This window comes from Sorex araneus, chromosome 9 (assembly GCF_027595985.1).
Source record: "Sorex araneus isolate mSorAra2 chromosome 9, mSorAra2.pri, whole genome shotgun sequence".
NCBI classification, from domain to species: Eukaryota; Metazoa; Chordata; class Mammalia; order Eulipotyphla; family Soricidae; genus Sorex; species Sorex araneus.
The window spans coordinates 41,197,462-41,210,196 of NC_073310.1; the positions used below are offsets into that span (position 1 = coordinate 41,197,462).

Consider the following 12,735-nt stretch of genomic DNA (forward strand, 5'->3'; position numbering starts at 1 on the left):
CAGCTGAAGGAATAGGGACTTTATTCATCTTTTATATAAAAACATTTTAATGAACAAACGCAAAATCATATTTTCATAAATATTGTTCTTCATAAATTAATTTATAGATAATAAGTTAGTATAGATAATAAAAGGGACTGGTATAAATTTTAGAAAATACAAGTCAATTAAGTAGCCCCGCCCACAAAGAATCCTTTCAGGAGTATTTAAAAGCTCTATTCCAGTCAGCTGAATATCACTTTTACAAATATTCAAGGGGGAAAATTTCCTGTTTTCTTTTTAATGGCGAAATTTTCTATTTTCTTACGGTTAAAAAAAAATTTACTTGAATATGTTATTAAACAGAAAATCAACTTGTAAATTGTGTTTTATTTTTTCAACATAGCCTCATGTGATTTTAACATAGCCTTATGGTTTTTCTAAAAAGTACTTTTTAAAAATAATGTCTTTATAGTCCATATAATGCTTATATACACTTATTTTAACGCAAATTTTTAATATATAGCAGTTAAGTGAACTGGCATTTTAACTATAGTTTGAAACCTAAGCCAAATAAAGACTGAAAAAGAAAAAAATTAATTTTTTTACATGAATTTCTTGAGTTTCAGGAGGAACGTCAGATATTGGAAGCTTTTCTTCTGGTAAGTCAACATTTTCTTTTAGTACATCAACTTCTATTTCTTGATCTTTTAAATTCAATGCTATTTCCTGGTCAAGTCTATGTTCAGAGATAATAGGACTTTCAGAGCTAACAAGCACTGAGTGTCCATTATCATCAAGGGCATCGGCTACAGCTGAAAGAAAAATAAGAATCAATCATCCATGTTTTAAACTAAAAATGACACATACTGGGAAGCAAAGAGAGAAGGAAAACTATGATGTGATACTACTGTCATCTTGCTAAAAAGCTTCCAATGTCTTGAGGAAAATCTGTAACAGTGTATACTTTACATCCTGCTTTTCCATCAGTCTGTCATCCATTTCAAATAGTATATATTTATTTTCCGCAAAGATGAAAAACAGGAATATAAATTTTACATTTTAAGTGACAACTGTTTTTTAAAATGGAATATAACTTTACCTGTGAAACTACAATATGAATTTACGATATAGTAAATGTTTTTGAGAAGCTGGATTCTTTGCTCTTTACTAAGCTAAAAATTGTGTTTACAGTAACTATTAAACACAGTTACCCATGTCCGAGCCATTACAGAACTACAGAACGTTGACATAGCTATGAAAAAATTCTGGACATCTCTTTTTGGACAAAAGCATCCAAATGTCCACAAATACCAACACTTAAAAAAACTTAGTATGGTAACTGTACCCCACGGTGATTCACTAATAAAAAAATATATAAAAAAAAAAAAAGAAGAAAGTCGGTATGGGGGCCAGAGCAATAGTACAGCAAGCAGGGCATTTGCCTTGCACACAGGTGACCTGGGTTCGATCCCTAGCAACCCATATGGTCCCCTAAGCACTGCTAAGAGTAATTCCTCAGTGTAGAGCCAGGAGCAATCCCTGAGCATCGCTGGGTTTGACCCAAAAAGCAAAGCAAAAAAAAAAAAACCAACAAACACAACCCCCCCTCAGCATGCATCACCTTCATCTTTGTCAAGGTATCACAAGTCATTGGCACTCAAGGCCAAATTTGGGTTAGATTTTGAACATAAGAATTTGTTCATTGGAATTTATGAATGACAATCTGAAAGATGAATCTTATTTACAATAACTGATTTCATGCTTTTTAATATCGAACAAAGACTATACGTAAAATGCAAGAAGCTTTTGGGGCCGGAGCGATAGCACAGCGGGTAGGGCGTTTGCCTTGCACGCGGCCGACCCGGGTTCGATCCCCGGCATCCCATATGGTCCCCCAAGCACCGCCAGGAGTAATTCCTGAGTGCAAAGCCAGGAGTAACCCCTGAGCATCGCTGGGTGTGACCCAAAAAGAAAAAAAAAAAAATGCAAGAAGCTTTTCAGCTGTCAGTTTGGCAACGAGGAAAAGTATGCACTTTTCCTTCTAATTATCACTGTTTGAATGCAAGCAAACCACTCTTATTGGAGAATAAAACATTAAAAAACTATACATACTCCTTAACCTGGTAAGTTTAGAGATACTCCTAAAACTAACATTGATATAGAATGTATAAATGTAACACACACACACAAAATGAAGTAGCAAAACAAAAACAGTCCACCAATAAGCTAAAACACACATAAACCATACTCATACTACAGAATACCACTAAAACCATTTTAAAAGACAGGATTAATCTATGCTATGAGACATGACTGATCAATAAGACAATGTCTTATGTTAGTCTTATATTCTGAGGAAAAGTTTTTTGTTGGCCGTGCCAGGTAATCTAACCCAGGTTTCATGCATGTGAGGCATAGATTTGCTGCTAAGCCACTGATTTGGTTCAAAAAACGTTGTTTTTGGATAAATTTAATAATAATTTAAGTATAATAAAAGCTTATATTTAGTGAGCTCTTTAAAAGCTATCAATACTTTATAAAATAAAAATAACAGAGGTATAGAAAGGTATGCCTGAAGAGGTTTGAAATATTACAGGAAGTGCAGAATTGGATTATGAACCCAAGCATTTTGTTAAGTCAGTATACTTACCTCTTTTTCCAACATATAGAAGGAATATGCACAAAAGAATAAACTAAGAAAGAGTACACTTTAAACTGTTAATAAGGGACCTCAGCTCTAAAGTGGGTAGCAAGATTATAGAGATCTCTATAAGATAATGCTTTCACTATATTAAAACAATGATTTTACTCATTGACATAACATATTCTTACAAATACATATATGGACTAATGATGGTAGTCACTATAAATAGCCTAAATGTATAGGTTATATTATCTAGTTTTGTCTAAATATATTCCATGACATTTAGCAACAATATCATCAGATGACATATTTCTTAGGATGTATGCAATCATAAGCAATATACAATTATGTTATATTCATAATTAAGGGGTGATAAAACATCTTAAACCTAAGTAATTTACAATACCCTATTCCTAACACGATGGGTATGAATGTAAAATAAGGTCCACAGCTGTGCAGGATAGCAGTGACATTATAAAAATGTCATGTCCTCATATAAAATGCTTTGGTAAATTCTGGGTATAAACACTGAGAGTATCTATTTTCTTTAAGGAAACTATTTTCTTAATTTCTTTATAGCCAAGGTCTGAGAGGAGGCAGTTAAAAGAAATATTCACTGGATTAAAAGAAATGGATTCTACATATTTTATTTCCCTAGAATCAATAATTTGTGATTATTTACTAATAATAAAAGGTCAGTTCTGGGGTTCAGCCATCATACAGAACAGAAAATGGTAGTTGCCCTGTGTTAGTTATTTGAGCCTCAGAAGATAATAAAATCAAATGTATGGTATTGTTAAGGATTAACTTATTCTGTTCTTCTTTTGATATTCTGTAGAAAGAGTCCACAAGAACTATAGACCAAAACTTGAAATATCAGAACAATGACATGTGTTAACAAGCAACCCACTGTTTAAACTACTTTAAGCCAAGAAACCAGACAGAAAGTTTTAAAAATCTGGTTAATAGATTAATCTGTTCTAACAGAAAACACTTTATTCAAAACACTAAGATGAATAATCCTAAAGTTAAAATGTTTATATGTATGGTTACCTGCTTTAACTGAAGAGGTGCAACTTTCAACAGATACATCCAAAACTGGTACCTTGGATTTCGAGGTAAGGATTTCCCTTTAGAAACAGAAATACATACTTTAGTGGGTAAGAGGAGCCAATCTGCTCTAGTCCATACTGTTCTTGAGTTTTATAGAAATGAATGCGAATTCACGTTCATGGGAGAGAGGCTGGGGGGAGGGGGCAGCATTGTCAGGTTATTCAAATTCTAATCTACAGTGTGCTCAGCTTCACAATGAAAGCTTATGCGAGATGATAAACTGATTTCTTCATTAGTTCAGTTCGTTTTCAATAAAAGAAGTGCAGTACTAGTATGTTTTTTGGCGGCTGGCAGTTCTCAGGGTTTACTCCTGTCTCTTTGCTCAGAGATCACTCCTAGCAGTGCTCAGGAGGACCATATGCAGTGCTGGGGAACGGAACCCAGGTGCAAGGCAAGCACCTCACCAGCAGTACCATCTCCAGTCCCTGATTTATATTCTAATATAACTTGCTTTCTGCTGACAAACTATTTGAGAACTGGCAATCCTAGAGATAATTAAGCTTATTTGGTGTGCCACCGACTTTTCAGAAAAAAATTACTTAGCATTACCCTGGAAATCTACTTTAAGAAAGGAACAGCAAGTGCCCCTGATGCACCCCAGGCTATTACACTCATCCCCCTCCATTCCCCATGCATCATTCGAGAGCAGAGGGAGCAAGGAGAGGGGTAGTATCACCCACTTTGGAAAATACTGCTAAACCAAACTTTGAATAGCACTGCCTGCATAACCTTACAGAGAAGTTAAACAAACCTGAATAACTGGGTGAATGCCCCACAGAGTCATTTAGGAACAAATGAAAATTTTGTTAGTCTTTTATAGAATAAAACAATTGTGAGCTTCCCTATGCTGATTACAATTGAATCATTCTGAAATCACTGAAAATGGGAAGGCACAGTACTGAATTTTTTTTTAAGAGTTGGTTCAGTTTAACTAAACTTTCTTTTGTGTATGTATTGGGGGTGGGGGTGGGAGTGCACACCCGGTGGTGTTAAGGGTTATTGCTGGTAGGCTTGGGGGACTGTATAGAATGCCATGAATTGAATTTGACTGACCATGACCAAGGCAAACACCCTATCCATTATAGCTCTCTGACCACATGGGGGGAGGGGGTGGCAGGAGAGTTTTTCTTGAATTTTGAGATTCTTGATTTTTTAGATTTTCTCTCTATATAAACTTACGGTTTTGGTGGGGGGGGGGGGTGGCGGGGAAGTTTTTCTTGATTTTCGAGATTCTTGACTTTTGAGATTTTCTCTCTATATAAACTTACCGTTCACGGATTGATGGTACATGAAGAGAAGTTTTAATATCTTGCATGGGGCTTAAGTGATTTAGTTCTGAAAGTGCCACCTCTGCAACCAAGAGCTTCTTTGTTTCCGTTTCTTGTGAAGTGCCTGTAAGCATCAATTAAGGACATTCAGAATGAACTATTAATGTTAACAATTAGTAATTACACATGGTCCTTGACAACTGTTTCTTAAAAAAGGCCTTCTTTTTTCACTTACATCCACATTCCCTTGCATCAGACTACCAACATTTTTTCTCATTCTCAGAGCTTAGCCCAAGAGCTCCCTCTAAACAACTTAGTTCCAAATAACTTTCTAAGAACAAAAACAAAACAAAGAAGACACAAATAAATAGAATTAGTATACTAAAAAAAAATTTAAAAGTCTATCATGCTGATTCTTTTTCAGATAGTCTTATTTTGTCTATTATATCAAATTATTGTTAGGATAATAATCTGCATTTAATCAACATCAGTGACTCTCTGCCTCTATTCTTGAACAAAACAGTTTGACAAAAATTTGTCTCTGATAACCTTAGTATGGACAAAGACAAATGAGTCATCTATTTTCAGTGAACTTAATAAATATTAATTATGCAATATAAAAAAAAAGAAACTGCAAGGTAAGTTAAAAATTTTAACGATACTGGGCTCAAAAGAAAGGGTTAAGGCACTTTCCTTACATGCAGCTGACCCTGGTTCAGTCCCCAGAACCACATATTGTTCCCCTGAGCAAAGACAGCAGTGTTATATCTAAGCACAGAATTAGTAGTAAGCCCTGAGCACGGCCAGGTACGACCCCAAAACAAAAGATTTTAACAACTTATCCTGTAAAGGTAGTAGTATTATTTCTTATAGTTACTGGAAGTTCTAAAATCAGACTGACACCCAACACTTCTCCCACTAAACATGATTCCTTTCCAAATTAAAAAAAAAAAAAAAAGGGAAGACATATATATTATCCTCTCAAATTTCACACCAACTTTTAATGAACAGAACAACATGAGCTATGCTTGAGGGAGGCAGAAGAGGGGTGTTGCTTTGGAGGCTGGGAGGCTACACCTAGAAATACTTGGCCCAAACGTGCTGAACAGTTAAATGCTTGGGCCTGGCAGTCCAGTACAGAACCTGAGGTACCTACTGAATGCAAAACATGAGCACTAGCCCTCTGAACTATTTTGTATCTTGTTGGCCCTGCAATATATATATTCCCTGCCTCTGGTGCTCAGGGTTTATTCTTGGCTCTGCACTCCTGATGGGGCTGGGGGCGGGGGGGGGGGTGTGCTGTACGTGGAGTGCCGGGGATGGTTTTGGGGTCAGCCAGAATCAATGCAAGCACCCTATTCACTGAACCATCTCTCCAGGACCTATAAACAATACTGTTAAGAGGAAAAGAGAAAATGTATTGTATCTAGAACTTTTAGTATCGCTGGGAGTATATGGTGGGCTGGAGCGATAGCACAGCAGGTAGGGAGTTTGCCTTTCATGCGGCCGACCTGGGTTCGATTCCTCCGCCCCTCTCGGACAGCCCGGCAAGTTGCTGAGAGTATCTCGCCCGCACGGCAGAGCCTGGCAAGCTATCCAAGGCGTATTCGATATGCCAAAAACAGTAACAGCAAGTCTCACAATGAACAAGTTACTGGTGCCTGCTCGAGCAAATTGATGAGAATGGGATGACAGTGACAGTGACAGTGGGAGTATATGGTATTTAAGCCTGGTCCTTTCCTTATAGTGGGGAAAAAGTTCCATTACAAACTTACTGTGAGGTATTAATGGCCATTTTGAATATTTGGGAATTAGTACTTACCTATTTGTCTCTCCAGTTCTAGAGGAGATACTTCTGACTCAAACACATTTTTATCATCGTCCTTTACTTGTTCAGTTACATCAACAATTACTTCAGTAGAAGAGCTAACAGGTTTAAAGGCTGTAAACATATCTTCAAAGTCTTCTGGGGATGGTGCATCCTGATACTCCAAGGTAGTCTGGTCTGATCTGATTGAAGCATTACTGTTTTCTTTGCTTGTATCTGATTTCTCCAAGCAATGTGATGGTGTATCCTGTGGCCTGACATCCATTTCTTGATGGCTCTTTCCTTGATGGTCCATGGAAAAAGATACCTTATCTTTGCTCTTCAGCCATTCAGTTTCTGCTGAAACTGAATGAAGAGGTGTAGTAACAAATATTTTTGTTTTGTTGTCATGTGCAGCCTGTTAAAGGAAAACGTTTTGGAAATAAGTATATATACCAATGAAAAAAAAATATCATCAGCTCTAATTCTAAGCTATCCATTCCAATCACACCCAAATTCACTTTTTCTAAATCATTCTCCTTAGATATGATTAAAATTGTTAAATGTTTTCTATTAATGCTATTTATGTTTTCCTAACTGGCAATAAATCACTTTTTCCAAAGACTGAAATGGAGAAAGGGCATAATGACTAACAAACACCAAATAAGATTCCTGTAATTAGACAACCAATTACAAATTTAGTAATTATTAAATACATTTTACTTTTACATGCATATAAATGGGTTAAAAAATGTATAAATTTGAAACAGACTCTAGTCCCATTTTCTGTACCAAAAAGCTATTTGACTATATGCATTTTACTGTGTGTTTCTGAGATCCATTTTCTTCACCTGTAAATAATAATTTTTCACTTTTCCAAAGACTTAAAGTTTCCTTTTGAACTAATGTCTCCTAACTTCATGACTATCTGGCAAGACTATACAAAACTCTAGTGGTATTGCAGATTCACCTAATTAGAGATAAATGGATTTATCAAACTTTTTCCTTGTAAGAGGCAATCCATCCATATTGTTTTTTTTTGTCCCAAGTATTAACTTACTCCAGTAGTCCATTTTGTGGTTATGCCTTCTTCCATGAATGAAATTCTAGTTTCTTTTAGTCGTAAAGGAGTAAAAGACTGTCCAGGAGACAAAGAGGGTGATGCTAATGGTGTTGTTCGAAGACCAGACCTTAGGATGGATTGAGGAGTAAATTCGGCAAATCCCGAGGTAGTAACTGACATGGCCAAAGTTTTAGCTTTCTATTATGACAAAGAACGAATAGAATTCCACCATTACTGTTTGCAAAGGTACTTATACAAGGACAAGAAGGGTCAACTGAATTGCACAGTGGCTATATTCTTGCCTAGTAAACTCATGACTGAAATTTTTTAAATAGATGACTAGGAAGAAAAAAGATTTACCCAGAGAATTCTCAACTTAAGTTCTCAAACATAAAATTGCATTCATAAGCACTCTAAAGGTCTTGGTTAGTTTTGGTTTAAAACTTTAAAAAATGAAATGTTAGGTTCAAAGAGAAAGCTCAAATTCAAAAGGTTGGAGCACGTGTGGGAAGCTGCATTTGACTGAAATGCATCAATGTCATCCCCCATCCCCAACACTGAATTGGGAAGAGTAATGGTACTCAAGTGTGGCCCCCAAACAATAGCAAAAAACCAAAAACCAGCATATGATAAATTTAGTTAACTGCTTAGTTGAAAAAGATGGTCATGTGAGCAAAAAAGACCTAGATGAATTACAGGAAGCTAATTTGAATTAATGATACTAACTTTAAGAATGGACTAGAGCGATAGCACAGCGGGTTCAATTCCTCCGCCCCTCTTGGAGAGCTCAGCAAGCTACCTGTGGCGTATTCGTACTGTTTTTGGCATGCCACGTCTCACAATGGAGAAATAACTGGTGCCCACTCGAGCAAATCGATGAGCAACAGGATGACAATAATACAATGATACTTTAAGAATGTGTTAACAGCCATACAGGAATGAAGATACTTGATTTGCATGCAGCAAACACATTTTAATCCCTAACACCAGTTCCCTTCAAGATTGCTGGGAGTGACTCCCATGCACAGAACCAAGAGTAGACCAATCCCTCTCAATCCCCTCAAAAAGACTGTTTTTGAGTGCTAGGGAGGTAGCTCAGAGGGCTACAGCACAAGCATTGCATGCAGGAAACCTCTGAAACCACATGTTCCTCTGAGTTCTGCCTGGACTGACTCTGAAGAGCAAGCCAGAAGCAAACCCCTGGGTATCGCAGCATATACTTTTCTCAAAAAATAAGGGTATTTTTTTTTTGGGGGGGGGGAGAGGAATTCATCAAGACTAATTACTAAACCTGAACTTATTATACTAAATAAAAACTATCATGAAAACAGAATAGAATTCTTAGCTTAATTGCTCTAAAGACGTAGCCAAAAGATTACTGGCTCCCCCGGGGCTCTGAATTTCATTATATTCACTGTAAGATTTATAATTATAATTTATTGACATTTTTTATTAGTGTATAAAACTACTTCCTGCTTTAATTGAATTTATTTTTAAGAAGATAAAATGTGACTATTTTGATATGTTAAAAGAAAATATTTGACTGGGCACTAAATTTCATCAAACCAATAATTCTATCAACTTGCTTTGAACTTCACGACAATTTTGCCTGGCATTTGCTGGTATACTTTATTCAAACTGGGGCTGAGATAGTATATATAACTCCGGGCTCAGTAATAAAGTACATTCCCAATATGCAGAAGGACTAGAGATGCAGAGGGGGAGGGAGAGAAGCATTTTCCCTGCCTCACTGATGTTAACTGGAAATGTTTTTTGTAAGGAGAGAAAAGTTTCTGGAAGTCAACTTAGTTTTATACAAGAAGCTAGAGGGTTAAGAAAATGTGAAACACTTTCACAATGTAAAGGTGGAAGGCTGTTACCAGTGATAGTTTTACACCAGTTTTATAATTTTCCAGCTAATTATTAGAGTGTAGAAGAAAATGCAATTTTAAGAGCACTGATAGCAGAAAGGAGTAAGTTTATAGTTTCATTGCATGAGTCAGAGAATGAAAATAAATTTGAGAACTAAAGTACTTGATGAAGAAAACAGCAAAGTGGTATCAGAAAACAGGACTATTTTGATAAGTAAACTCCAGAACATGAAAGTCTTTTTCAAAGGATAAAGACCAATCTTTAATAAGCACAAAGAAATGTGGTCTTTGAACATATAGAATATAACTTCTTTTTAAGTAAGTTATAGCACCTGAACAAAGGAAAAGTTGAGAAAACTGTTTGATAAGATGTAAACAATAAGGGCAAGAAAGAGAGCACAGCAGTTATGGTGCTTGTCTTCCCGTAGCAAATTCTGGTTCATGCCTGGCATGTGTGGTGCCCGAGCATCACTGGGTAGAGGTTGGTGATCCCCAGTATTGCAGGGCTTAAGTAGCACTGCTTGGGTCCCAAGCATGGTCTGGGAAGTCCACACAATAAGCAAATAACACATAAGCATGCCTTTCCAAATAATCACAAAAGGTTAAGAAAAAAAAAGGGGGGGGGGGAATTGGGGAATTAAAACAATCAAAAACCCAAGAAACATCACTTGTAACTACTTTCCCCTGCTATTTAAAAAAAAGGCCTCCCAGGGCCAAGTGGCAAGACATCTGCCTTGCACACTCCAGACTCTGGCAGAACGTATGGTCCCCTAAGCACAGCCAAGAGTTAGGCCTGAACACCGCTGGGTGTGGCCCAATCCCCTCCCAGTCCACCCTCTAGAACAGAAAGAACTCCTTCATTGTACTGTGAAGATAAGGTTGTGTTAATACTCACCTTAACCACAAGAGGAGTTTCCAGTAAATTTAATTCTGAAGTCCTGGTGCTTTTTTGCTGAGATCCTTTTGAACGTGAGCTTACTGGCAATGAACTAGATGCTAGGCCCAAAGGAGATTTGGTGGGGCTTTGCTGAATAAACCTCATACATTGAGAAGGCTGGGGGACAGGGTGAACAACCAAATCCAGTAGTCTGTTATGAGAGTGTACATAGAAAGAACATTTGATTTACTGAGTTACACTGAAGAAAAAGAAACCTAAAGAATTAGTATTTCATTTAACTGGTAAAGGTAAGCACGTGAAAATTAAATTCTGTTATGTACATTAATGTAAACACCACCAATAGTTCCTTTCACCTACATGTGATATACTTAGTGAACCCTGGTTTAACCTTCTTTTGGGTGTGGAGGGGAGTGGTTTGGGACATACACAATGGTATGTCCTACTCCTGGTTTTGTGCTAAGGAACAACTCCTAGTGGGACTTAGGGGACCATATGTGGTACCTGAAATCAAACCTAGGAGAGAGCTGCATGCAGTATTACCTGCTGTACTATCTCTCCGGCCCCTATTAACACTTTTGGTTCTAACCATAGGCAGTTAGACTGAGCATCACAAAGTTTTATAAATAGGGGCTGGAGCGATAGCACAGTCGGTAGGGCGTTTGCCTTGCACGCGGCTAACCTGGGTTCGATTCCCAGCATCCCATATGGTCCCCGGCACTGCCAGGAGTAATTCCTGAGTGTAGAGCCAGGAGTAACCCCTGTGCATCACTGGGTGTGACCCGAAAAGCAAAAAAAAAAAAAAAGAAATCACATTCTAAATGAAAGTAAAATTGAATTATTTTAAAAAATAAACATAAAAGTTTATTTTGTTCATTTTTTAAACAAGTTTGCTCTGAAAAATTAAGAAAAATTTAGTGATTACATTATAAACTTTCCTAATTTGCGCATACCTATTTTTAATAAAGATTTCAAAACGTTCAAGAAAAAAATATTGCAAACTTTAGAATATAATTTTATATTGCAGTTTTGTTACTAGCCAACCTGTAGGAATGGCCTGGACTGTGACCAGAGCTATAGTACAGCAGTAAGGAATTTGCCTAGTATGAGGCCGACTTGAATTCAATCCTAGGCATTCCATATGGTCCCCTGAGCACTACTAGTTTTATTCCTGAGTGCAGAGTCAGGAGTAACACCCAGGCATTGCTGGGGTGGCCCCCGAACAAGAAAACAAACTACAGCAAAATAGCCAACCAAAAAAAGTATGGCTTGGGCTGAAGAAATAGTACAAAGAGTCTTTCTTGACTGTGTTTGAACCAGATTTAATCTCTGAACAGTGAAGCAGTAATAAGCCTCAAGCATAGCCAATGTGACCTATACCCCTTCCCCAAAAGTATGGCTTAATTTATTCTTACCTAGAAATTTTTTGTGAGGCTTGTGAAATAGGTGTTCCAAAGAAGGCCTCAGGCAGCTCTGGTTCTGGGAGTGAATATACTACAGGAGATGGTTCTTCCATTTTAGGACTACAAAAAAAAAAAAAAAAAACCCTTAAATTATGATTATATAACATTGAAGAATTAAGTTTAAGTGCCATAGACTATATACCACAGAAGTACTACATTTAAGAAGGTGTGATTCAAGGATTTTGCCCTCTAAACATTCCTGCTTTTTTTTTTTTTTTTTTTTTTTTTTTTTTGGCTTTTTGGGTCACACCTGGCGATGCACAGGGGTTACTCCTGGCTCTGCACTCAGGAATTACCCCTGGCTGTGCTCAGGGGACCATATGGGATGCTGGGATTCGAACCTGGGTCGGCCGCGTGCAAGGCAAACGCCCTACCCGCTGTGCTATCTCTCCAGCCCCTCCTGCTTTTTTTTACAAAAAAACTAAACATAATTTGTCAATTTGAACCAAAAAAAGTTCTTCCTTAAGAATAGTGGCTAACAAAAAAAAGTATATATACATGTGTATATATATATACATACATATGTATATGTGTATATATGATCCCTAAGGCCAGTTACTTATAAATGTTGCTACACTTGATCTTAGCCAAAAGGCCAAGAAGCAAATATATAAATGTTGCTAATATCG

The 12,735-nt window shown here is 37.0% G+C and overlaps 1 protein-coding gene and 1 pseudogene across 3 annotated transcripts in view; both read right to left on the bottom strand.

The window, feature by feature from the left end:
- Nucleotides 1-12,735, bottom strand: part of AHCTF1 (AT-hook containing transcription factor 1) — an 83,279-nt gene that overhangs the window by 10,834 nt on the left and 59,710 nt on the right. For 2 of the 3 annotated variants that reach the window (XM_055146885.1, XM_055146886.1), the window contains 7 exons: nucleotides 12,059-12,166; nucleotides 10,644-10,836; nucleotides 7,875-8,075; nucleotides 6,830-7,232; nucleotides 5,008-5,131; nucleotides 3,680-3,756; nucleotides 589-794 (listed from right to left, as the gene is read on the bottom strand). In XM_055146885.1, coding sequence (XP_055002860.1) covers nucleotides 589-794; nucleotides 3,680-3,756; nucleotides 5,008-5,131; nucleotides 6,830-7,232; nucleotides 7,875-8,075; nucleotides 10,644-10,836; nucleotides 12,059-12,166 — 1,312 coding nt within the window. The remainder of the gene's footprint in view (nucleotides 1-588; nucleotides 795-3,679; nucleotides 3,757-5,007; nucleotides 5,132-6,829; nucleotides 7,233-7,874; nucleotides 8,076-10,643; nucleotides 10,837-12,058; nucleotides 12,167-12,735) is intronic. The other variant, XM_055146887.1, reaches the window with a different exon arrangement.
- Nucleotides 12,592-12,713, bottom strand: LOC129398942 (U2 spliceosomal RNA; annotated as a pseudogene).